We start from the raw sequence: 27,161 nt of genomic DNA on the forward strand, positions 1-27,161 counted from the left end.
GCCAGTTAGTCTTTAGAAGCCCCAATATCGGTGGAAGAGTTATCGGACGCCATCAAATCCCTAAAAAGCACTGCGCTGGGCCCTGATGGGCTCACAGCTAAATTTTACAAAACATACGCACAACTCCTGGCCCCACAATTCGCACTCGTATTCAACTCCTTTTTGGTAACTGGGAAGGTCACAAAATCAATGGCGGAATCACTCACCATGCTAGTTCATAAACAATGGAAAGACGTCAAACAGGTGGCCTCTTATAGGCCTATAACGCTCAAGAACTTGGATGGAAAGATCTACTCTAAAGTTCTGGCATCCAGACTGGGAAAGATTCTCCCAGAAATGATAGGCAGGGATCAAACAGGGGTCATGTAACGCTCACCTGGTTCCCACGGGGGCGCTGGTCTAGTCTGGATTGCTGTGGCTTCTTCTAGCGTGATGCGCAGGACCCGGAACACCGATTGGACAGGACCTCCAAATCGTGCTTGCCTGGCCCGTAGGAATATCCTTCTGCAGATGAGAAATGGGATTAACAGTCTGCAGAATAGTGTGCTAGCTCCCCCCTTTCCCCCTTCGTTCCTCTCTAACTTCCTCCAAACCCCGGTTTAAGCTCACCTTATGGTTTGGAAGGATGAACTCTCCATCCTGCTTCTGGTGCAGGGGCGCGCGTTCGTCCAGTTACTTCACTGGTTTTCAGAATGGCGCTGGCAAAATCCACTTGACTTTCCTGAGCGATGCGCCGTAAGTATGAAAGTTCAAAGTTCAAGTGAGGCCCCCTTTATGTTGTCTTTGTAACCTGTGATCTGTCCTTTATTTCAGGTGCAGAATGAAGGCGATGCGTCGAGGGGTTAAACTGCTGAGGTGAATAGTGATGAGGGCGATCCCTCTAAATGTCCTTATCATTCCCCAGAAATGTCTCTTGTACTTTCCCCATAGGGGCTGGGGTACGGTACCTGCCAACGAGGCGGCGCCGACCCAAAATGTGGAAGAAAAGCCGGTAAGTATTATGGCTGTTAATCAGGCTTTCCTTCTGTGTTCCTTCTGCTCACCTTTTGTTTCTTCCTCTCTCCCCTAGGTGCAGAAATGTGGCGTCCGATGCTGACAGCCGCGATGGAGCCGGGAGATGTCTCGGACAGGTGAGTGAAGCGTGGCGCTGCAGCGAGCAACGCGATGCTTTTAAATGGAAGTCTTTCTTCAGGGATGCTGGCGAGAAGATTCCGGATGCAGGTAAGAAGTTTGAAATAGTCCTTGGTTTTCACCTTTCTCTTCTCTTCCTTCCTTGCAGGTCTTCCAGGTTCGAGGCGGGCGTGGCTGGAGTCCAGGAGCAGGAGCAGACACGGTGAGCGTTAAGCTGCAGGAAGCAGAACAACGCGAAGCATGAGCTGCTGTCTGGGCGTGGCTTAAATAGCCTCCAAAGAAGTCCCAGGTATGTATCCTTCCCCAACTAGGTATGTATCCTTCCCTGGCCACGCCCGAGTGAAAAAATAGTCCCTATGAAAAAATAGTCCCTTTCAGGTCTCAGGGAGGCCTGAAGCGTGCAGCATGGTCTGCATCAGGTAAGTGCACAAAACACCTCCCTTTATGAGCCTGGCGCCAAAGGCGCCAGGACTGATGCCCAACATGAGCCTGGCGCCAAAGGCGCCAGGACTGAGTCCAAAGAGCCCCTATAAGGGGCCGCTGGGCTTTTACCCGAGGGCATGATGCCTGCTTCTGGGGGTGCTGGGCCTGGCCTGGTGCTCCGGGGGTAGGCATCATGACAGGTCATACCAGGGAGAGGAACATACGAAAACATCAGGACAACGCTGGACCTCATCGAAAGTGCCAACAGGATGGGGGAAGAACTACTGTCATCTCCCTTGACGCTCCTAAAGCTTTCGACCTGGTGGAATGGGGATATATTAAACACACATTTACACAAATGGGATTTGGCAACAACTTTGTGAAATGGACAACGGCAAACTATCATATCCCAACCACTCAACTTCGAGTGAATGGTATGAGATCGGAAAAGATACCTATCACCAGGGGCACACAGCAGGGCTGCCTGTTAGCCCCCCTGGTGTTTGCCTTGTCCCTGGAACCTTTTACAGAAAGGATCCAACAAAATCTCGCAGTAGGGGGAAGGGAATACAAAGCAGCCCTTTATGCTGACGATATACTCTTAACTATATCCCAGCCGGGCGTATCGTTGGATCCCTTACTAGAGGAGCTTGACGCCTTTGGGAGAGCCTCCGGATTCATGGTAAACTATAACAAATCCTCTGCACTAGCCATTAATATCACTAAGAAACAGAAGGAAGACCTCAACCCCAAACTTCCCATCCCATGGGCAGACACCGTGATTGGATACCTGGGAGTGCATATCTCCTAAAACCACACTCTGGTCTATCGGTGTAACTTCCTGCAGCTGTTCAGGGATCTCAGGAGGGACCTACACCACTGGGGTAAGCAAGAGATTTCTTGGCTGGGCAGAATAGCGGCGATCAAAATTAACCTGATACCCACACTAATCGATCAATCCCTAGCGCTCCTGACACGCATCCCAGAGAGTGAACTGTACACCCTGCAGAGATCTATACTAAAATTTGTCTTGTTGCGGGAGGGGGGGGGGGGTTGTTGGAGGGGATTGGGTAAGAAACCCTGAATAGCAAGGAGGATCATGCTTTGGGCCGAAACTCTGGGGGACTGGGTGTTCCAGACTTGTCCAGATATACGCGGGCAGCACAACTATCCCGCGCATTCACACGCATTCACATGGACCCAAACCATAGTCCAACCATACATAAAATCGATCACAGGTCTTGCAATTCCTTGGGACCTGGGGATTGTACTGTTGGGAGATACCGGCGATCGGGAATTCCCATTGACAGGTCCTATAGCCCGCCTGTGCACCCACCTTCTGACAGCAGCCAAAATCGCACTGGCAAGGTTCTGGAAAAAACCCAGAAGGCCCCTCAATCACAATATGGTGGTCAAAGTGCTGGGAAGTTGTAGTGGCTGAAAAGATTACAGCGTTACGCTCTGGGAACCTGACCCCCTTTCGGAAGACATGGACTATGCAGCAAAGTTCCCCGGACTCACCCGAAGTTACAAGGTAACTATTGAAATCTTGATCATGTACAGTGGTTCAAGTCGTGGCAGAAGAGCAACTTTCTCTCAACTAATGTACAAAGCACAGAGTGTGGTAGCACAAGAAACCTATCACAAACGAAACCGGTGATCTAGAACTCCATAAGCTTCCTTTCCGTGCAAAGAAAATTTCTAACAGTAGCAAAAGCTTTCTTTAATGCTTCACTCGCACAGAACCGGTTTACCATAGTAGAATTGTAGGATTTTCTCTCACAAACTGAAAAGGTGAATCTGGGTAACAGCAATGTGAGCTTTTATAATGTAGAATGGGTGGATCAGCGCAAGGCAAATATTTTGAATCCCATGATGTCCTCACTCATTTCTCAGGGTTATCCTCTACTCGTGTGGCCAGGAGACGACTTACCCTGGGGGTTGCCATTTGAGGCAAGACTACATGGGCGGGTGTTTGGGGGGGTGGAGGTGACTCCCAAAGGGGTGAAGCTACAACATTGTGTGAGACATGGCATCCCCCATTCCCTTTTAGGGACACTCCAGGCCCTTATGGCACATTGTGGCAGTAAACCTACATATTCTCCAACACTCCAGTCGTAGAACTTTTAAACATCACGAAATGACATCGGTAAGAAAGACTGACACAAAGAAGAGAGCAACTGGAATGAAGATTGCTCAGCTGGACCGAAGTGAATGGTCTTGCTGTCGGAGAGATCCGATTGCCTCCGAACAACTCCCTTCAGGAACGCAGGAGTACAAAGATGAAGCCGTGGAGTACTGGAGAGAGATCCAACCGTCTTCGCACTGACGGAAAGTAAAGCTGTCGGGTGGACGCACAAGCACAAAGAGGCGAGGCAGAGAGCCAGCACAGAGAAAAGGCGAAGCAGCTTCTGGGGCGGAAAACATTTCTGCAGGGGACGCCAAAGCGGGACACGAGGCAAACAGGCTTTATGCGGGTAGTGGAAGCCGGAGCAATGCGCAGACCGCCACCAGCTGCACAGACCCGCCTCCCGAAGTGGAGCTGAAGTTGCTAGAGACCCAAGCGGGGTCAGAGACGCCATAGGAAGCCGGTGAGCCCAAAGTGGAAGGTTGGGGCCCCGGGAGGGAGCTGGAGAAGGGTAGTCTGGTCCCTAACTGAAACGGGAGGCAAATTCACTATGGCATATATTACAAACTGATTTACAAAGTCTGTTTTTGGAAAGGAGCAAACGCACCAGTGATCAGAGGAACTTGTGTGGGAGAAACGGGGGCGGGGGTGGACGGGAACATATATCTTGAAAACAAATGAGCATATGAAATAACCTGGTGGAGAGTTTACCAGGTGTATTGGGAGTGAGAGAATCCCAGGAAGATTTCTGCCCTTAGGATTTCGAATTGCATTGAATATGGAAAAGACCTGTGGAAGGGAGCCATTTTCCATGCAGTGATTTGCAACGCCAAAGGGTTATCCTTTTAGGCTTCAAAGAACTTGGCTATTCCTTTGAATTTGCTGGAAAAAACCTGGGGAAGGGAGCCATTCCCTGGAACTATGAACATTATCCATTTGGAACATTTGTTTGAGTTGAATGAACATTTGTGCACTTTCTCAAGCCAAAGACCATATCCTTAACACCTTTTGAGTTTCCTTTAGAAAAGGAGGGCTAGGACTGGATTTCGGACACAGGGTGTTTTTGCTTTAGACCTCTTGATACAGGACAGACCTACTCCCCTACTAATTTAGAAAAGAATGTATGCTGTGCAACTCTAGATCAAGGTTTCCTCACTTGCAAAACTAATATTTTTTTCATAAGATTGTTGATTGTAGAGATAAAATTGCCTCATTCCGCCGAAAAAATCAGTGAGCGGGCCTCCATCTACTAGGTCTAATATGTCTGATGGACCTATGTGGTCGGCCTTCCCCATATTTGGTACAGGCGCGATAGTGGGGGCTACGTTAAAGATGAAGTCTGCCTCCTCACTGTATCCTGTACCTCTAAATAATTATGAAGAATATTATCCCTAGCTTGCCTAATGGGCTGCGCAGGCGGTAAACCACTCTTGCAGCTCTGGAATTATGCTTTCCTATCTAAAGCATGCTCTGGTGATACCTCTCCTTAAAAAAACACCACTGGTTACCTCCTTACCTTCTAACTTTTGGCCTATTGCTTTGCTCCCCTTCTTTATGAAACTGCTTGAGTCACTGATTTCACATCTGGTTTGGGTTTTTTTTCCCCTGAGAGCTTTTTTTTCTGCCCCATTTCAGTCAGGCTTTTGTCCTGTTCAGGGCACAGAGAATGTTTTACTCTCTGTGGTAGATCATGCCCGGCTTTCCGATCAGGGTGGGGGTGTGTGCACTGATAATTTTAGATTTGTTGGCTGCATTCGACACTGTTAACCACTCCATCCTGGTTGCACGATTGATAGAGGAAGCAGTATCCGGCCAGGTGTTGGCCCGGTTGGAGTCTTTTTTACTGGGAGTACTCAATTTCTCTTTCCTCCTTCGGCTCTGTCCCTCTTGCTCTTTCCCATGGTGTTCCTCAGGGCACTGCCTTGTCCCCTACCCTGTATAATGTGTATACTCCTACGTCCCGTCCCCTTTCCTCTATACTTATGGGATATTCCTCCGTCCTGTGGGACGGAACCGAAGCACTTTGTAAAAGCATCAAAAAAATGTTGTAACATTTTTAGTCCTTCCTCTCTTTCTACGCAGGGTACGGCACGCGGTCATAACCCCGCCCATCTCAGCTCCGCATCGCCCATCAGTCCTTTTCTCCGCACGTTTGGGACTGGACGCACTTGCATCTGTGGAAGAATTTCTTCCTTTTTTCCCTCCTCTCTGGCTCTCGCTAGCGATCGCATAGTAGTCCGTCGTTTAAACTAGACTTTCCAAATTGTAACTCGTGTCAAAGGTGCTTTGCGAGGGCGGACCCCCCATCCTCTTTGTTTAAAGTGCTTGGGTCCCGATCACTGTTGGGACTCCTGTTTCTATTGTGATTCCCTTTCGGTACGGCACTTCAACATTGGTTAGAACGGTAGGAGGAGGTGTTTCAGCGCACTCCTCCTACGAATTTTCAATCCTTCATCGACGAAAAGAAGAAACGCGCGGTAAGTAGTTTACTTTTTAGAGCACCCCGGCCGGGAGACTCCTTCCCGGTCCGGGAGGAACGACGACCGCTCTGTCACCGGGGCTTGCCATGGGGTGCCTGCCATGGGGTGCCTTCTGGGCCTAAAAAATCTACTGGAGTTTTCTCTAAGGGTCTCGGTAAGGGGCCTGTGGACACCGGAGTACACTCTGAGGCCCCTCCTGTGGGGGCTGCTTGGAGAACTAGTTCTACTGAGTCGTGGGGTACCGGAGCTCGCTCCGAGGCCTCCTTATCGGCTTCCCTCAAAAGTACCGGGGTGCGCCCCGAGGCCTTGGCTGGGTTTGGTGATCTCAAACGTATGTTCGAGGCCCGCTGCGAAAACGCTTCTACCGGACTCGGGTCCGAGGTACCTCGTATAGAGGCTAAGGTAACCAACAGTTCCGAGAGGCCTGAGTAGGCCTTATCGGTGAAAGGTGTTTCTCACCGTTCCCGCTCTTGTGGCGACGCCAGAACCGTTGAGGGGGCAAGGAGTGAGTTTTCGAACCAAAGTTCCTCCTTTACTGGCAGTGCCGAGGTCCTTCATGTGAAGGCTAGTTTGGCTAGTGGTATGTCGCAGAAACATTCCATGCTGCATAGTACTGGCTCGGCCAAGGTTCCTTGTGTAAAGGCTAAAATGAAGACCCCTGATCCACCGGTGGGGACCCCTGCCTCACTTCCACACGTGCCACAGTTTCCCTCAGGTGATGGCAAAATGGCGGCCGTTCCCGCCACAACCGCAGCGACCATTTTGGGTGCTTCCCCTACAACTACACCATTGGCCTCAGGTGTAGGGATCGGTTCTTTGGGTAAGGTTCTTTGTGCGCATCCCTTTCGTCCAGTTTACGACTGGAACGCTCGGATGCCTCTTCCGCACAACATTCTGCTGCCTGTTGGTTTGGCACCCTTGATTTATGAGGGCACCTCTGGGGATGGGCCTGTTTGGCAACCCTCCCCTCTGTGTCCCTGGAATTATCCTCCTCATGAGAGGCCTCCTCCTGCAGCTCCAAAGCCTTCTCCGGAGGACGCCTTTTTCGGCAAGGTTCAGACGCTCATGCGTTCTGACCCCATGAGGGAGTATTTCGAGGTTTTTTTTTTTTTTTAGGGAAATATGCCCGCCTGTGCCTCTGGCTCCACTCGCGCCTCCGGTGGTTCTGTCGCTGGCACCTTTGCCTGCAGTGCCTCCCCCTACCCTTCTGCCCTTGCCCCCGTTGTCCCCGGTGGACAAGTCGGTGCCCGACGTAGTTCAGCAAGACCCTGACCTGTTGGATGATGTGCAGGGCAATCGGGACAGCGAAGACCAGCCCCGCTCTATTCAAGCTTTCCACTACTGGGTGCTGGACATGTGTCTATTGTACTTTCCACCGTCCGAGGCAGCCGCTCCGCAGGAGGGTGTGCTTTCGGGGGCGTTGTCCTTTTCCTTCGGAGCGTACCGGCCTGTTCTTGTAGAAGGACGTTTTGGCTGAGGTCTGTAGAGTCTGGGAGATGCCACACTCTGGACTTTACGTCAATAACAAAATTGACGCGCGATACTGGCTGCATTATTCGGAAGAGGTGGCCTTAGCATCTTGTCCGCCCCCCTCCTTTTAGAACCCAGAGACCGTTGTCGCAAAGTTGGCCCGCCTCTTGCTTCAGAGGGTTTCTAGATCGGAAATCCTGCAGAGCTGATACCCCTTTGGGTAATAACCGCCGGAGGCAGCAACAAACTCGGTTTTTTACCGCTCCTCAGCCTCCTCCTCAGGTGGTAACACCACTGAAAAGCCTGCCAAATGAGGGTTCTCCGCGCTCGCACGAGACCCGTTGGGAGGACGCATTGCATCTCATTGGGAGGCGTGGCAGACCATCACCGAGGACCGGTGGGTCTTGTCAGCCGCTCGGATGGGCTTCCGCTTACTTACCCTTACCCCCTACCCCACCCATCAACCCTCCCTTCCAGCAGTCTGGGTCGTCCTCCCTAAAAGCCGAGGTCCAGAGACTGTTGGACCTCAGAGCTGTGGAACCCGTTCCCCTTGGGGAACGAGGCGAAGGCTTCTACTCCTGGTTGTATACGGTGCCCAAACCCAACCAGGCTGGCCTGTGCACCATCCTAGACCTTTCCCAGTTCAATCTTTTCTTACCCCAATAGAAATTCAAGATGATCACGCCCGGCCAGATATGGTCCTCTTTGCAGAGGAGCGATTGGCTCAGCGTGGTGGACCTTCAGGATGCGTACATGCATATTCTGATCTGGAATCCACACAGGAGATATCTCTGTTTCTCTGTGGGAGAGGAGCAGTTTCGAGTGCTTCCTTTTGGCCTCAGCTCGGCGCCACGTGTCTTCACGAAGATGTCAGTGATTGCGGCCTATCTTCGTCTGCAGGGTATCCATGTGTATTTGGATGACTGGCTCTTACGCAGCCCTTGCCCGCTGAAAGCCGCGTGCAATCTTCAGTCTCTCCTTCAGCTCCTGTGTTATCTTGGGCTGTCGATGAACTGGCGGAAATCTTCCATGACGGTCTCGCAGGACTTGATTTTCCTGGGTTTTTGCTGGAACACAATCTACTGCAGAGTGTACCTGACCAGGGACAGAATGGCGGATCTGTTGGCCACGTGTCAGGTGTTTGCGCAGTTGGAGAGCATGTCGGCCTGGTGGTTCCAGAGGCGTCTGGGCCTCATGGCCCTGTGCGTATTGGCTCTTCCTCTTGCTCGTCTCAAGATGAGGCGCACTTGTATGGCTCTTCGGAGTTCTTGGTGTGAGGCTGTGGATCCGGACTCCAAGTTGATATTGATTCCGGCTTCCATGAGAGCGGACCTGGAGTGGTGGTCGTCTCTCAGCAACCTGTCGGTGGGTGCAGGTTTTCCGGACCCAGCCCCTATGCTAACGGTCACGACGGACTCCTTCCTTCTGGGGTGGGGTGCGACGTTGGATCTTCTTCAGATCTCGGATCTTTGGTCGCCTCAGGACAAGTCCCTCCACATAAATCTGGAGCGTCTGGCGATCTTTCTAGCGCTCAAGGCGTTTAGACCGATCATTGCCAACAAAGTGGTCCGTATCCGCACAGACAATGTGGTGTCAATGTATTACATCAACAAGCAATGGGGTACCAAGTCTCCCCCTCTCGAGGACCTGTCCATCCAGATTTGGGAGTGGGCTGTTCTTCATGGTGTCTGGCTATTTGCATTACACATTCCGGGCTAGCTGAATGTCACTGCAGATGCCCTCAGTTGGCGGATGATGGTCGGCTACAAGTGGGAATTGAAGGCAGAGGTCCTCTCATGGATTTTTCCTGTGTTGGGGCACTCCGGAAGTGGACCTCTTGGCGACAGCAGCAAACAAACTTCCTCTGTATGCCTCCAGAAAACAGGCTGGGAGCCTCCTGTCTGGGGGATGCTCTCGAGATTCCATGGCACATGAGGGCCTATGCTTTCCCACCTCTGCCTCTGATTGATCGGACGATTTTGAAAGCTGAAGAACACAGTGAACTGTTCCCTTCTGCTCATAGCCCAGTGGTGGCCGGCCAGGTTTTGGTTATCAGAACTTCAACACCTGTAGGTGTATCCACCGATCAGGCTACCGGCGAGTCCTGACCTGCTTCACCAGTATCAACAGATGTGACATCCCTCCCCACAATCATTCAGCTTGGCGGCATGGTGCCTGAGTTAGTCATTGGAACATCTTAACCGGTCTGCTGATACCATGCACATTATTAAGGCAGCCAAGAAACCCTGAACAAGGTCCCAGTATAGAAGCAAATGGCTTAGGTTCTGTCATTGGTGCTTAGGCAAACAGCTGGACCCAAGGGCGGGTACGATTGACAATGTGCTGTCTTTCGTGTCTCACCTAGCGGAGTCGGGCATTCACGTTCTGTCTTGCAGAACTTCTCTTTCGGCGGTATCCGCCTACTTATCCACAGACCAATGCTCTTACTCTGTCTAATCCAGTGGTTGGGAGACATTTCGCGGGTTTGACGCGCCCTTATCTCCCGGTTTGCAAACAGCACCCGCCGTGAGATCTGAATGTGGTCCTTATGGCGTTGTGCCATAAACCTTTTGAACCAATGGCCACAGTGGACCTCAAGCACCTTTCGTGGAAGGTGTCCTTTTTGGTTGTCGTTACTTTAGCAAGGCGTGTGAGTGAACTGTAAGCTTTATCGGTGGAGCATCCCGTCTTGGTTTTCCACAAGGATAAGGTGGTCCTACCTACAAATCCTTTTTTCCTGCCGAAGGTGGTCTCTTGATTTCCATCTGAACCAATCGATCGCCCTACCGGTCTTCTTTCCGAACCCTGCTTCAGAAGCGGAAAGGGTTCTGCATTGTTTGGATGTGAGAAGGGCTCTTAAGTTCTATCTAGACAGAACATCTGAATTTAGGAACTCTTCTCAACTGTTGGTGACCTTTGGTAATCCACAAGGTAAACGAGCCTCTAAGGCGACCATCTCCAGATGGATCGCTGCCTGTATTACGGAGTCTTACACTGTCCAAGGACTGCAGCCTCCTAAGGGTATTCATGCACACCTGGTCCGGGGCAAGGCAGCCACAGTTGCCTTTCAAAAATATGTCCCCTGGGAGACCATCGCAAAAGCAGCTAGTTGGGCCTCCCCATCAGCCTTTTGTAAACATTGTCTAGACTTGCGCTCCAGATCTGATGGTCAGTTTGGCCAGGCTGTGCTGAAGAACCTTTTTCAATAGGAGTTTTTTCCTTCCACCTATAGTTCCTGTAAGGAGTGCTTGGGAATCTCACATAAGTATGGAGGAAAGGGGACGGGACGTAGGAGTATAACCGGGTTACTCACCGTAGTGACCACCTTACTCCTAGTCCATAGTACCCTTTCCTCCATACGCCCGCCCTCCATCCGCTCTAATAAGGTTCCTCTATTATTGCTTAAAGGTTTGTGACCTGGCGATAGAAAAGGACTGATGGGGGATGCGCGGGGCAGAGCTAAGATAGGCGAGGTTACGGCTGCGTGCCGTACCCTGCGTCGAAAGAGAGGAAGGACAAACATTTTTGCAAAAACATGTTTTATGCTTTTACAAAGTGCTCCAGTCCCGTCCCACAGGACGGAGGAATGTCCCATAAGTATGGAGGAAAGGACTATGGACTTAGTAGTAAGGTGGTCACTACTGTGAGTAACTTCGTTATTTTTGTTCCTAAACGTTTCTTTTAACTCAGTGTATATTTTAAGTTACCCCACCGCTCCACTCTTACACCTCCCTCCGTAGCGGTAAACAGGCTTTTGCACAAGGCAAAGTGATATTAGGTATTGGTAAGAATGCAACCGCTCCTTTATTTTTATTTTTTTTTACACTTTTCACTTTTTTTTTTAAATTGTTTGGCAGACATAGACATATATAGTTAGTACAGAACAAGTTATTTGTGTGCTGGGTTATAGAGAGGACTGCCCTGTATATATATATATATATATATATATATATATATATATATATATATATATATTGCAAATATGCCTTCAGCGATGGCAGCGATGTGTGCTTTCGGACGGCAAGGGCAACGTGGCGTCAAGAGACAGCCAAGCGCAAGTCCCCGACCTCGGAAGGTCGTCCGGCAAGGCGGCTATGGGGAAAACCCCTGGCGAGACAAGCGCTACCCACAGCACTTCCACAAAACACATGAAGTCCAACCGAGACTCGACGCGCACGTCGCATACTCGGAAAGAGGCACATAGAGAACGGTACGAATCATTGTCCTCTGGGCGTTCTTGATCTAGATCGCCGCTTGATTCCAGGCAACCATCCACTGTTGCCAAGAGTGCCTCGCTCCCCAAGGTAACGGAGGTTCGATCGTCGGAAGACTAAGCCGACCTCTATCCCCAGACCGCACTCCAGGAGTCGGCGTCAGCAGGCCGCGTAACGGCTGTCCCCGAGTACCATCCTCCACGCTCGAGAGATGGGGACACTACCCCCGAACCTCAGCGTCGAAAGGCTCCGAAGGGGCAAAAAAACAGGGTAAACACTCTTCCACCCACGGGGAAAACAACAGAGGAAGCAGTTCGAGCCTCCTTCCACACCTCAAAAACATTCTACTCCACATACATAGACGGACAAGTCTCAGTCTTCTGTTATCCCAAAGACCCCTGCTCAAACCAGTAGGTCTAGTCAAGATAAAATGGGGAAAGCCCTCCAAGAGTCATTCCCAGTTAAAGAGAATGGTCTAATGATGACATAAACAGGGTTATGTCAAGGATGTCGTCATTGGCAGATTTCTACGCCAAGAACCCTGAACACTTTCTCTCTTATACCCACGACGGGTCTGCACCCTCAGGCTCTAAGGATCCAATACCCCCAAGTAAAAAGTCCCGGGTTGAAGCACCAACAGTCTTCAGACCCCTTCTGTATACAGCCCTATTCTCTACCAGGGAGATCCATCCTTTTGTGAGGATCCAGATTTGGGCATGTTGGAAGAACAAACTGGGACGGGCTACTATGGGGATGATGAGGACCAAGAGGAGGAGGAGGAGGACGACCCAGAAACCTACAGGGTAGATTCCCCAGTAGATAAAGAACCCCCGGTTACCGACTCCCCTATCGACAACCAGCCTCTCTTGAATGAAGTTCTGTCCAGAGCGGCAGAACACTTCAACATTGACACCCAAGGTGTTAGTGGGAGAAAGGAGACCTGTGCCCAGGCCATCCCTATCCTTAAGTCAATCTAAAGAAGAATAGACCCTTCCCTTGTTAATCCTAATCTCACTAGGGCAGTAAACACCAGAATTGAGAAGCTTTTTAGGGAAGCCTAATAAGACCCACTGTACATAAGGGTGCATCTGAAACCGGACTCCCTGGTAGTTACAAACACCTGTAAGAGGGCGGGAACACCCTTGTCATCGTCCGAAGCTCCTCCCGACAAGGAGAGCAAGAAGATTTATGGCTTGGGCAGAAGGGTAGCCTCCACTTCCGCCTACCAGCAAGGATTGCCAACTCCACCACCCTGCTGGCGAGTTACAACTGCCACCAGTGGGAAGAAGTCGTGGCATTCATAGATTCCGCCCCAGAACCCTTAACTAGCCAATTGGCACGAGTTTCGGCGGAGGGAAGAGCCGTGTCCGGTTGCATTTTAAAAGCAACCTTTGATGCCGCGGATAACGCCGGCAGATTGATAGCAGAAAGTACTGTTCTCAAAAGGCATGCTTGGTTGCGGCAATCTGGGTTCAAACCCGAAATCTAAGCATCATTAATAGATAAACCGGTGGAGCCGGATCTATTGTTTGGAAAGGCGGTCGAGGACGCGCTGAAAAAATGCCAAGGACGAGTATGAGACACTCAAATCCCTAGGCCAACTAACCAATAAACCCCCAACCCAAAGAGGGAATGGCTATTTTCGTCGCCCACGTGGACAAAATTCCCCGAGAGGATCAAACTATTCCCAGGGGCAGGGTACACCATGGAACAATAACAACCAGCAGTCTACTCAGGGTTATGGCAGGGGTAATAAGAGAGGACGTGGTAAAGGTAGAGGCAGCCCCAGTAGAGGCGGCGGCGGCACGCCTCCACCGAAACAGCGACGCTCTGTTCAGGTTCCCTTCTCGCGCATCCCCAGTAGGGGGACTCATTTCCAACTTCACCCAGGCTTGGGAAGGGATCACATCAGACAGATGGGTGCTGTCCACAGTGTCCGCAGGATACTGCATCGAACTGTTAGAGCGCCCCCGAAACCACCCTCCACGACAAAAAATACTTTCTTTGGACCACCAAAAGATCCTCCTCGAGGAGATCGTCAATCTTCTAGCAAAGGACGCGATGGAACTCGTCCCGGGACACCAGGTAAACAAGGGTATCTATTCAACTTACTTCCTTGTGCCAAAAAAAGATTTGACAATGCGCCCAGTATTGGACTTATGGCCTGCAAACAAGTATGTCAAGCCCCAAAAATTCTGCATGACTACTCTCCAAAAGGTAATCCCCCTTACTAAAAAAGGGGATTACATGGCAACATTGGACATGAAAGATGCCCATTTTCATATTTCCATGTTCCCAGCGCACAGAAAGTACTTGCGCTTCAAGGTGGACAGTCGGCACTACCAGTTCAAGTTACTGCCCTTCGGGATAGCTTTGGCTCAAGGGTATTCACCAAGGTACTGGCGGTGGCGGCAGCACACCTACCCAGGGTGGCAATCCCGGTGTACCCTTACCTGGACGACTGGCTCATCACGGGGGAGACCCCAGTAATTTACAGAAAAAACATTCAAAGAACGATCGACCTTTTCGAATTAGGTTTCTCAATAAACGAGAAAGTCAGGTCTGGTGCCAAGCACCTCCAAACAGTTAGTTCCTAGGAGCTATCTTAGACACGCAAGAGGGGTTAACCTTTCCATCAGAGGAAAGAATTCGGAGAATACTGCTGCAAATTCCGCAATATCAGACCGGTCGCCAGATAACGGTACGCAAAGCAATGCGTTTGCTGGGCATGATGGCGTCATGTATTTACCTTGTCCCCCACGCGCGCCTGCGCATGCGTCCCATGCAGGAATAGTTGGCGAATCTAGTAGTCGTTTCGCCAACACTTGTACAAAGCCTTCACTGGTGGACAAGAGAGATCTGTCCAAGGGGAAACCCTTTTACGATCCCGAGATACAGGCGGTAGTCACAACCGATGCATGCCTTACAGGGTGGGAAGCTCACCATCTCCACCACACAGTTCAGAGTCTCTGGTCTCACTCAGTGGCCAAGAATCATATCAACCTGCTAGAGCTTCTGGCAGTATTCGGAGCGCTTCAAGCGTTCGAACCCTACCTGTTGAATCTATCAGTGCAGATCCGAACGGACAGCAATACAGCAATGTTTACCTGAACAAGCAAGGAGGGACTCGTTCGCCAAATCTGTCCAAGCTTGCCCAGAAAATTTGGATATGGCCACTCAGACGGAACATCTTCCTGTCATCTCAACATGTTCCAGGGGATCTCAATTCTCTGGCGGATGCTTTGAGCAGGGATTCCCTCCCAGAGGAACACGAATGGTGTCTACACAGAGAAATCGTAGAAGATCTCTTCTCTCAGTGGGGTTTCCCCACTATAGACCTATTTGCCACAAGCAAAAACAGACCGTGCCCAGGATTTGCATCCAGGTTCCCCCAGCCATACTCCCAGGGGAACGCCCTGTGGATGAACTGGTCAGGGATGTTGGCGTACGCTTTTCCACCAACACTTCTCATTAGGAAGGTGGTCAACAAGATGAACAGAGAATCGATGACGCTCATCCTAGTTGCTCCCATGTGGGCGAGACAACCGTGGTTCCTACACTTACGCAGACTAGCGGTGTGCAAACCCATCAAACTGTCCCGGCACCAAGGTCAAACAGTGCATCCTCAACCCAATTCAATGGACCTGGCAGCATGGCTCCTGAGGTCATAGAGTTCGGACATCTCAAATTACCACAGAGATGTATGGACATCCTAAAAGAATCTAGGAAGCCAAACACGAGGCACTGCTACTTTGACAAATGGAAAAGATTTGTTATCTGGTGCCAGAATAAGCAAATCAACCCGGTTGATTGCACTCCTTCCACAATTGTCACATACATGCTCCACCTGCTGGATGCAGGACTGGTATTTAACTCACTGAAGGTACACCTGGCAGCGCTGTCAGCATACACCACCTCCCATAATAAAGTGTTGTGGTGGAAGATGCCAGTGGTTAAAGCTTTCATGGAAGGAGTAGAGACTTCATCCTCCTATTTCTAACCCACCACCAGGATGGGACCTTAACTTGGTGCTATCTAAACTCATGGGCCCCCCATTCGAGCCCATGCATAAAAGCAGTCTCAAACACCTGACTTATAAGACGGCCTTCTTAGTAGCAATTACATCTATAAGAAGGGTCAGTGAAATTCAGGCTCTGTCAGTGCAGGATCCATTCTTTACAGTTCATAAAGATAAACTGGTTTTAAGTACACACCCTAGGTTCGCACCTAAGTTTATTTCTAAATTCCACGTGAACCAGTCAATCGAGCTTCCAGCTTTCTTCCAAGACCCACAAAGCTCGGCTGAGGTGAAACTACACACCCTAGATGTGTGTAGGGCGGTCCTCTACTATGTAAACAAGACCAGACCGCTAAGGAAAACAGACCAGCTGTTTGTCTCCGTAGCTACAGGCAGAGCGGGAGATTGCATCTCTAAAGGTGCCATCTCTAAGTGGATTGTTAACTGTATTCAGCTGTTACTCCCTTTCTGAAAAAAACTCTGCCATTCACGCCAAGAGCCCACTCTACAAGAGGCATTGGGTCCACTCTGGCTTTCATTGTAAATGTACCCCTTGACACCATTTGCAAAGCAGCTACTTGGAGCTCTATTCACACTTTTACTCAGCACTACTGCATGGACACCCATTCCAAGACAGATACTCAAGTGGGACAAGCGGTTCTGACATTTATTTGCTCATGACCCTTCTCACATCCCACCTCCTTCTAACACTGCTCGCCAATCTATGCACAGCATGGGATCTAAGCAGATTCCACAAGCCTCAGAAGGGATACATTACTCACCGTAATCGTATTTCTGATGCTTGTATCTGCTTAGATTCACATGCGACCCGCCCTTCCTCCCCTCTGAGAGAAGGTGCATGGATGCTTGTAGTCTTATCTACCTATCTGCTTGGATTATCTGTACTCGCGCTACTCATCATGCTACCTCATGTCAGAAAAAATACAATCTGAGGGTCCTAGACGCGTGAGGGATCATGGGTACAGTGAACGTCACACTAAGGATAGTATTACTGCTATGCCCTGTCGACGCCCATTTTTGAGTTTCGAAAAACAAACTGTAATACTCCGCAGCTTCCTCTAGATGTCGGCCTATGCACAGCATGTGAATCTAAGCAGATAAAAGCATCAGAAATACAAGTATGGTGAGTAATGTATCCCATATCGAGTATATGATACTGAATGAGTTTCAATCTAGAGTGAAGAGATGTGGATTTCATCAATGAACATATTTTGTACCAATGTTCATCAGTAATTTCAGTCTCCAGTTCCCCTGCCCATTTACTTCTAACCAAGGGTATTTTCCCACCTGTCTTATCCTTTATCTTATACAATGTCACCAGTATTCTTCGACAGAGGAGTTGCATATGTGCACCAGGAAATCATTATCTACTGATTCTGTGAGGTACATCTCCCACCATCTGGATATCGCTGCACGCATTCTATAAAATTGTACGATATCTGTTGAAGTGCTCCCCCCCCCTCCCCTCCTGTTTCCACGTTTGCATGGTGATGAATGTCCTTGCCTGGGAACAGGTCTCCATTGCCCTGTACCAGAGTGCTTTCCATCTCCCCTTAAGTGTGCCATCCCACGTAGAGCCCATCCCAGGGAACTTCCATAATGGTAACCATTAGTAATGGGGACGGGGCACCCCCGTTTGTTGAAATATGGTTTGTCATGCCCATAGTGCTTACTGCGTCAAAGGGGCCGCTGTCGGCATATTTCTTGTCTAGCCATAAGGGTTCTAATATCAGCGTTATCGGCCGTCATCCGCTCAATCGGACATATGGAGATAAACCTTCTGTCGCATATCAGTGCTTTGAGAATTGTGCTTGAGACGCAAGCAAGTATACTTCAAAGTTTGGTGCAGCAAGTACCCCTTTCTCATATGGCTGTCAGGTCTTTCCCACTTCTCGCGTACTGCACCAGAATGCTATTGGAACTGCGCTAATGTACAGTGGAATTTGGTAATTAATTCCTTACCTGGCCATATGGGTACATTTGCTAACTGCTGTAACAGTTTGGGCAGGAGTATCAATTTCACCAGCGCTAGTTTACCGGCCAGCGATAGCGAGGCGGACTGCCAGCAGAGTACCTTCCCTGCCATGTACGTCTTGTGTGCTCTTTAATTAAGAGTTAGCAGACATTCATTTTTTTTTTTTTGTGAAAATTCTTTTAATTAAGTTTTACAACGTATTTCAACCATTCTTCCAACAATGCTTCCCCTCTCCCGCCCCCCCCCCCCTAAGGCAACTTCCGTTCCATCCCGATTTTTCTTTCTTGTCCTTTCCCCGTTTCTCATTGCAGTTCAAGCAGTCTCAAGCGATGCGGACACCACATTATCCTGAAATCTCGAAGAAAGGTTAATATGTCCCCCCCAGTCCGCAGCCATATTCTTAACCTTATTGTCCATGGCATATGTCGCCCATTCAAGAGATATTTCCCAAACTCTTCGCAACCAGTCTGGCATCATGGGGTGGTTCCGGGCGCTATTACCATCATAGCCGCTAAAGTTAATATCTGTCTCGCCTTTTCCCTTGTTTTAGGCTCCCCCGCACACCGGGCTCCTCCAATCCCCAGGAGAATCTGAACAGGGGTTCTATAATCCCCAGACCATAGACCTGCTCCTGCGCCCTCTGAATCTCCCTCCAAAAAGGTACTATTTTTGGGCATGTCCACCAAATATGATCTGCTGTTCCCTCCAACATCTGTCCGAAGCTCCCGGTAAATTCTATGAAGTCGAGCTGGCATATAATGCCATCCGACCAGAATTTTATACCAAGCCTCTTGCAGTTGGGAAGCTTTCACCAGCTTGGGAGCCTTTCTCCAAAACCTTTCCCATTCCTCTTTCTAATTTTCTCCCCAGTACCCGGTCCCATTTTTGCATATACCCCCACCTTTGACCCACTGTCTCACACCCCAAGATCTTGTAAAGGTTTGAGATCAGACCCTTCACCGCAGCATTGGTTAGGAGAAAGACTTCAAATTTTGTTGGCTCCCTGGTTGCCGCCTTCCTGTTTACTGGATGCAACACCCAGTGCCTTATCTGCGCATATCTTAAACTTTCCCCTTCTCGTATCGCAAACTCCCTTTTACAGTCCTCAAAAGTCAACAAATTCCCCCCTCGAAACATATCACATAGCTTCCTACAGCCTCCATCCTGCCACTGCTGGAACGCCCCTCTCTCGATTCTTGGAGTGAAGTCCCTATTACCAAAAATCGGCGTGAATGGGGAGGGGAATGTCGTTATCCCTATGGATCCCGAGAGTTTATCCCAAGTATCCGCCATAAGCTTAGTTATTGAACTCTCATATAGATGTGTAGGCCTATGAGATTTAGGCAACCAAAGAACGTCTGCCAAATCACGATGTGCAACGGCCCTATCCATTCGTACCCATAGCTTGTCTTGCAATCCCTCCTCCCCCTTCAACCTTTCCCTGATCACTCTCAACTGGGCCGCTTCAAAATACCTCCTAAAATTCGATAGTCCCAGTCCTCCTTCCCTTCTGGATGCCATTAACAGACGCTTGCTGACTCTGGCTTTTTTCCCCTCACATAGGAAACCATTGGCCAGCGTCCCTAAAGCCCCAAAGAACCCCAAAGGCACTGCCTGCGGGATCGCCTGAAATAAGTAGAGGAGCCTTGGAAGCGTGACCATCTTGACCGCTGCAATCCGCCCCAGCCATGAAACCCTAAGGTTTCTCCATCTCTGAAAATCCCTCTTAATTTCTTTCAGTAGAGGGGGGGGGGGTAGTTAGCCGAGTACCATCCCGCAAGGGATGCCGTAATCCTGACTCCCAGATACCGAATGCCCCCCGGTCTCCACAGAAAGGGAGTACTCGCCCTTAATGTGTCCCGCTGCCCCTCTCTAAGCGTAAGGTTCAAAATTTCAGACTTTCCACTATTAATTTTCAACCCTGAAACCTCCCCAAACTCCTAACAATCTCACACTAGCCCGTATTGAGTTAATTGGGTCTGTCAGGGTAAGCAGCGTGTAATCAGCAAACACTACTACCTTCTGTTGCCTACCCCCGAAAGGTATACCCTGTATCTCCCCTGCTTCCCTTATCGCCTGAAGGAGGGGCTCCAAATAAATTGCATAAAGCATTGGCGAGAGGGGGCAACCTTGTTTCGTACCCCTATGCAAACCAACAATTCTGGACATCACTCCATTTACTGCTATCCTTATGGATGGGGCCTGATAATTGGCTTGCACCATCGTTAAGAATTCCTCTCCAAATCCCATCTGCCGCAGCACCCCAAACAGAAAGGACCTCTCCACGCGGTCAAATGCCTTTTCTGCATCCAAAGCAAGAAGGACCGAGGGAGTGCTAGTTTTCTGCGCCTTTTCTAATAAGTGGGCGACTCGCCTTATATTGTCTGCCGTTTGCCTGCCCTTAACGAAGCCCGCCTTATCCGGGTGTATCAAATCTGGTAGACAGTTCTCGAGCCTATTCGGCAAAACCTTTGTAAAAATCTTAGCGTCAGCGTTTATCAATGCGATAGGCCTATATGACATTATTTCCTCTGGATTCTTATTATGCTTGAGAATGAGAGTCAGTTTAGCCTCTTCCATGGAGTTTTTCTGCCTGTCCTCCTAAATGTGTTGAAGAGTGAAGTCAGGTTGCGGGATCAGCAGTGTGTTGAATGTTTTTTAAAAAGCTCCCGTATACCCGTCTGGGCCTGGGGCTTTATTAGCCTGCATTCCCCCAATCACTTTCCCTACTTCTTCCTCTGTAATCTCCTGATTCAGGGACTTGTGAATTTCCTCCCCTATTCTCCCTAACTGCACCTTCCCCAAAAACCTCCTGTAGGTTAGCTCGGGGGTTCTGCGAAGCGTAGAGTGAATCATAGTACTCTGCAAGTGTTTCTTGTGGGTCTTCTAAACGTGTCACCCTTTCCCCTGCCCCCATTTTAAACGCAGTAATAACCTAAGTGCACTAATAGCGCATCAGCTTTACCTGCCTTTGTGTAGTATTTCCGGCGCACTGCGAGCAGAGCCCCCTTGGCTTTTTGCTCCACCACCCTCCTTTAGTCCCTCATGGCTGGCCTGGACGGAGTCATACCCATTTGTTGTCTAGCTGCCTCTACCTCCGCCTCTGTGATTCAAGTGCCTTGAGTTGCCTTGTCTGAAAGGCGGCTGCGCTATTCATTCCCCCCTAAGAGTAGCCTTAAATGCGTCCCATCTAACCTCTTCACTCGGATCTCCCCCCCTATTGAGAGCAAAGAAACTTTTGATCTTCTCTTCCATTTCTTCCCTAATCACCAAATCCCTTATCAGGGCTCTAGGATTCTTCCATCCCCACACCCGCCTTTCTCTTTGCCCTAAATCCAAAATAATGGAGACTGTCTTATGGTCTGCTGTTCCTATAGGGCCTGTATTCACCTCCCGAATCTTGCTCACCAGACCCACAGAGACCCATATGTAGTCGATTCGGGATTGCGACCCATGAACCCCGGACAGAAACGTGAATCCCTCCTCCTCTCCCCTCAGCTCCCGCCATGTATCACGCAGCCCCATCCTCTCAATCCTATCCTTCAAAGCTGCTGACATCACCACCCCCCCCTTCCTCTTACCTGGCCCCCAAGCCTATCCCACTTCCTATGCCATGCAATGTTAAGATCACCCATCGGGATCACCTGGCCACAAGCCCTCTCCTCCAAAACCCCCAACACTCGCTGTAGGAACTGCTCCTGACCCGAATTTGGTGCGTACACCACTGCTATGGTATAATGTATGTCCTAAAATTTCCCCCTGACTATTATATACCTCCCCTCCTTGTCTCGTATGACATCCACAATCCTAAAGTCCACAGTATTTGTAAGGGCCAGAGTCACTCCCTTCGTTTTGCTGCAGCTAGTAGCATGCAGGATTCCATCAAACCCCTGCAATCTCAACTGTCCCGGATCTTTGGACAATAAATGAGTTTCCTGAAGTCCCAGGATGTTTGGCCCCTCTTTCCTTGTGAATTGTCCCAACTTCTTCCTTTTAAGAGGGGTTTTCAGCCCTCGTACATTATGTGATCACCACCTCACTTCCGTGTCACAACTGCCTATCCCTCATTTTCACCTGCTTTCCCGGATTAGTTGCCCTGTCATCCCCCCCTTTCCCTGTAGCCCCCTCCCCTCACCCTTTCTATGTACCCTCCCCCCAGAAGAACTTTTCCTTCCTGCTTCTCCTCCACTCCTAACTCGGGCAAACCCACCCATTATGATTCAAAATGGTTGCTCCCCAACAAGCCCAAAAATCTCATTACTGCTTTTAGAGGCCCACCACCCCTCATACCACCATATATCATCAGGGGCTCTCTTGCCTTCCCTTCGCCATACCGTCAGTGTTTTCCTTTCGTTTTGGCCCGCTCTCCTGCCGGGCCCTTCGCCTTTCTCCCCAACCGTTGACCATTCCCATGGTCTCAGTCTGGGCAGATTGCTCACGCTCTGGGAGCCGGGACCTGAGGCATCACCTTCTAGTTCTATGCACAAGATGTCTGCTCCTTCCTTCACCGAAGTAATGCGCTTTTGGTTTCCCTCCCATTCAAAAACCACTCCAAACAGCAAAGTCCATTTATACCGAATGCCTATCTCCTTCAACGCTCTCAGCACTGGGCTCATTTGCCTCCTCTTTGTGATCGTAATACTCGCCAGATCTTGATGCAGCGCAATCTGCTGCCCCTTATACTCAGTGGGTTCCTGTTTTCTTGCCGCCAGCAGAACTGCTTCTTTCTGGGCGTACCTGGCAAAAGCCGCAAGAACATCTCTTGGTCTCACCGCCTGATCTTTAACCAGCCTCCCCACTCTATGTACTCTATCCAGTTCAATCCTGATCAGATTATCTTCACTCAATATTTCTGCGAACAGCTCCTGGACCACCAACTTCAAATTTTTATCCAACACCGATTCCGGCAGCAGTTTTATCCTTATATTTGCCCTTCGGGATCCGTTTTCAAGATCTTCCACTTGTATTCTCAGGTTTCGTGTTGCCACATCGAGCCTTTCAATAGCTTCGCTATTCTCAGTGGTTTCCTTATCCACTTCCTGAAGGCCCTTTTCCAGGAGATCAGTTCTTTCACCTAGTTGTCTCATCTCTTGTCTGATCCCTCTGAGGTCCTCGTTAAGATCAGCTCGCATAAGTTGAAATTGGTCTTGGAATGTCTGTCAAATTTGCCTGCAGCGCTTGGAATTCCTCCAAGAGATCCCGTCAGGACATCGAGGACACACCCTCCATAACTCCAGGAGGTGAGCCCTCCCTGGCCTCTTCCGGATTACTGCTAGCTCCGTCCCTGGTGCTCTGCACCGACCACATTGCTTGAAGGGTGCCCGATGTATCTCCAGAGGCCTGAGAAGGCTCCCCCCCCTCTTCCTTTTGTTTTCGTTGTCATGCTCTTCTGATTGCCGTATCCTCATGTACCATTCCTCTGGCCACTGAGGTTTCCTGAGCCCCCTCTCCCTCTTTCAACCATTCCCCGCACTTCGGTGCGGGAGAGTCTCTCCTTGTGTCCAACTGACCTAGTCGGCCTTCACTGAAGCAGCATGTACACAGGGGAGACTGGTGGCGACTCGCGGTGGCCCCAGGCCGGCTGCTCAATTCACAGGACCCCCAGGGGGCCTTGGCAGCCACAAGACCGCACTCGTCAGATCCCCAGCCCGGGTTTTTTTTTTAAAATTTAGCGCGGGGAGGGCCTCCTGGCGCCGTCCAAATGTCTCCGTTCATATGCACCCTCGGGCCCTGGTCCACCCGTAACTTTCCTCCTCCCACCGGGGGGCTTGAAAAACTCCTTTCTCCTCCAGTGAGGCCGATGTTGTCTTTCCCCCTGCCTCCCACTGCCAAAGCACCTTGGGTGTGTGCTCTGGAGGCAGCCACCTCCTTCCCCAGACCGTAGCAGGGGGGGACCCTCCCTCCGGTCCTCTGGAGGGCTCCCTTACCACCTCCACTCTGGCCTCTCCGCTGGGCCTGTCGCCCCGCACAACAGTCTGGGCTCGGCTGCGCCCTGTCCCTCCTCCCTCCTTCAGCGGTCTGTCCTCTGCGCCGATCTCTGCATGGGCCCAAGGGCTCTACTCCGCACCGAAGCTTCCGTGCCTGCCTTGCTCTGTAGATCACCCGCGCTGGTCCAGGTTCTGCTTGCGCGGCCCTCCTCCCCATCAGACGTCGGGGAGAAGCCGCGTCTTCGCGCTCGCGGGTCTCGCCCTGCTGCCCGCCTCCATTCTCGGCTCTCTCCTTCCTTCCTGTCCTCCACCACATGCCGTACACTACGCTATCCCTGCTTCGATGCTTTCGGGTTCCGTTGCCACCTCCTGCGTTGCACGTCTCCCACACCAGCTGTCCAAGTGCTTGGAGACTCTGGAGGGGTGGTGGGACGCCCAAACCAGTATGGCACACATTTCAGGGGGTATGCTCCATATGGTTTGTGGTCCGTAAGGGGAATATTTCTGATTTTGAGTAATGGTGAAGCCTGAGGAGGGTCCAAACTCTATCTTGTATTATCGGGCCAAACTTTTCTGAGATCTCCAATATATAATACATTGTCTGCATATAGCGAAATAATGTCTGGGGGACCCAACAATCTAATCCCCCCCCCCCCCTCTTCTTGTTGCGTTTGCGAACCATGTCTTCCATGGGCTCAATCACCAATGCAAACAGTGGGGACTGGGGGCTGCCTCTTCCTAACTATATTGGGCCAGACAATTGCAAGTCCAACAGTACTTTGGTCAGTGGATGCGTATATAACCGCTTGATAAGTTGTGTTCTGTTGTCACCCAGGCCACACTTCTCGAGAATGGCAATCCCAAGTGACCATATCGAAATTCTTCTGTGCGTCCAGTACCAGGTCGACAGCTGAGGCGTCCTCCCTATGCGCATGTGTCCGCAATTGATCTAATGTGGAGTGTAGCTCAGCCATGATCGCTGTATCTGGGCTGACTGTGTTTTTTCCAATGTTTTGAGATGAAGCTCGCAAGCCGCCAGTTGGCGCCATATGATTTTGAGGGCTTCAAATACTTATCACCCTTATGTAAGCCTTGAACGCTTGCCATAGTGTACTGTATGATGCGGCCACAGGAACGTTGTGGGTATAATGGATACAAGTGTCTTCTTCTGAATGCAAATACTCCTTAATGCTGGAATGCTAGATTTGAAAGATTTGTAAAACTGGCTACCTTCCTGAAACTCTGTAAGGAAAGTTAATGATCGGTCATTGTATGCACTCGTGTTAATTTTGTAAACGGTGCATCGTGTTTTCACGTATCCTGTGGGAAGTTAGTGTGGCTTCTAGTCGGGTATACCAGTAGAAGAAAATGCGCTGTATGACATTTCCGTTTTTTTTTCTAAATGAAATGCAGTTCTTTAGATGGCATTTTACAGCTTCGGCTAAATCTATTTTGGATTGGGAAAAGATTAAGATCTCGTGGTGTTGATAGTTTTGTGAATGAATGTGCCTTCTATGACTAGTCTAGTGGGAAGTGTGAGCATGCTGGCTTTCTGACCAGCTTTATATGTCAAAATAGGTATTCTTATTTGAATAAACAAATGAAGGAAATAAATTTGTTCTGGGTTTATGGCAGGTAGCCAGAGATTATGAATCGGGAACTATTGCGTCAAGTAAGGAACGGTTTCTTTTGCATAAAGTTATTTGTTTCTGAACAGGTGATTTCTGCTTCATGTATTCTGAAACCTTTTTGTTTTCAGGAAAACAATTAGAAAATGCAAGAAGCGGACGCTTTCCGTCAGGCGATGCAACTGCTGTGAGTATAGGAATTTGTTATTTGTTGTCACTTGATGTTTTACTCTGCAGCTGATCTCTCCTACTTCAAACTAACCTAAACCTACAAATGCATACAAGACAAAGTAGCATATGAGGAGGGAGCTGCTAAGAGGACTAGCCTTTAAACCACATATTTAAGTCCTCTCACATCTCGCCTGGCAAACCTGTGCTTCCTGTCAGACGATGTGCTCCCAAAGCCACACACTTCATTGTGACAAGTGCGATTTGAATGCTGAGGCAAGGGTGTTCCTGTCTGTGGCAGTTCATTCATGCTACACCTAATTAGATTTCTCCAGCATTGGATCTTTCATGGATTCACATGCTTAGAATATTCCCCGTCGTCAGGCTGGGAATCCTCGGTAAGTTATATAGACATTTTCCATAGGAAAAATTCGGACACTTTTGTGTCCTATCTACGTCGTTTTGGGCCGCGCACGCCGGTGCCACTAGGACGTAGGGGTATATATAGCTCCGCCCCCGCGGCTCCCTCAGATTTCAACTCTTTTCCAAAGTGGTGGGATTACCTCGCGTATCTGCTATTTGGTTATGTTGTTCTTTCTACTTCTGGAACTGTTTGTTCTTCTCAAGAGAATGTCTGGAAAGGCGTTGTTTCGTCCGTGTGCTACGTGCGGCCTTAAGAAGGTGTACGAAGGGGATGGTCATATGGACTGCATTTACTGCCTTCATCCTCACCACACGGCGGACACTTGTGAAATCTGTCAGGGTTTCTCCCAGAAAACCCTCAAAGATCGAAAAAGACGCCTGGTCGATTGGCTCAATGACGGAGAGGGTGCGTACCCGGCATCAGAGGTGGGCTCCACGGCCTCAAAAACTAAGTCGGAACCCCCGACGAAGAAGGCACGTGCTGCCGAAAAACGAACCTCGGAGTCGGCCGAAAAACGACCCTCGGAGAAACATTCGGAGAAACATTCGAAGGCCTCCTCCTCTTTACACAAGACGCTGTCTTCTTCCTCCTCATTTAAAAAGGAGAGAAAAGAACCATCTAAATCCTCCTCAGGAGACCGTCATAAGTCTACCTTGAGTCGAGAGGCCGCGGCCAGCAAGTCGGCCCCAAAAGCGGCGGGAACACCTCAAGGACCTGCGCCACTGGCTTCGCCGACGACCCGCTCGTCGACGCCTGCGTCATCGGCGGCTCCTCCCACATGTCAGACTGCGACGGTAGGAAACATATCGTCAACGGTGGTCCCGTCGATGGGATGGCAACCGGAGGTTTTCGATCCCGTCCTGCCGGAGGCCCTGCTTCAACCAGAGGCGACTTTCTCCATCTCGTTGTCTGACGAGGAACGCGACACGGTCGCGCGCCCAACTGATTTGGGGCTGCAGCCGACCAGTGCCATGTCGCTCTTGGGTGTGGGTTCCATCCCTTCTACCTCGTCATTACTGAACCCCCAGGCGGTTCTGTCCTTGGAGGTGCTAAATACGCTACAGAAGCTATTACAGCGTTTGGACACACAAATACCCCAGCCGGGGGCTCCGACACGGATACAGTCTACGCCATTCGTCAACGAGCCGGCCCCG

The 27,161-nt window shown here is 50.1% G+C and overlaps 1 protein-coding gene across 1 annotated transcript in view; it reads left to right on the forward strand.

Moving 5' to 3' along the window:
• The window catches only part of TDRD1 (tudor domain containing 1), a 2,044,642-nt gene that overhangs the window by 79,839 nt on the left and 1,937,642 nt on the right, over window positions 1–27,161 (forward strand). Inside the window, exon 3 of the mRNA XM_069611868.1 lies at window positions 25,547–25,602. Within this exon, the coding sequence (XP_069467969.1) occupies window positions 25,547–25,602 (56 nt within the window). The remainder of the gene's footprint in view (window positions 1–25,546; window positions 25,603–27,161) is intronic.

The sequence above is a fragment of the Ambystoma mexicanum genome, chromosome 8, assembly GCF_040938575.1.
Source record: "Ambystoma mexicanum isolate Mex_15411 chromosome 8, UKY_AmexF1_1, whole genome shotgun sequence".
In the NCBI taxonomy this organism is placed as follows: Eukaryota; Metazoa; Chordata; class Amphibia; order Caudata; family Ambystomatidae; genus Ambystoma; species Ambystoma mexicanum.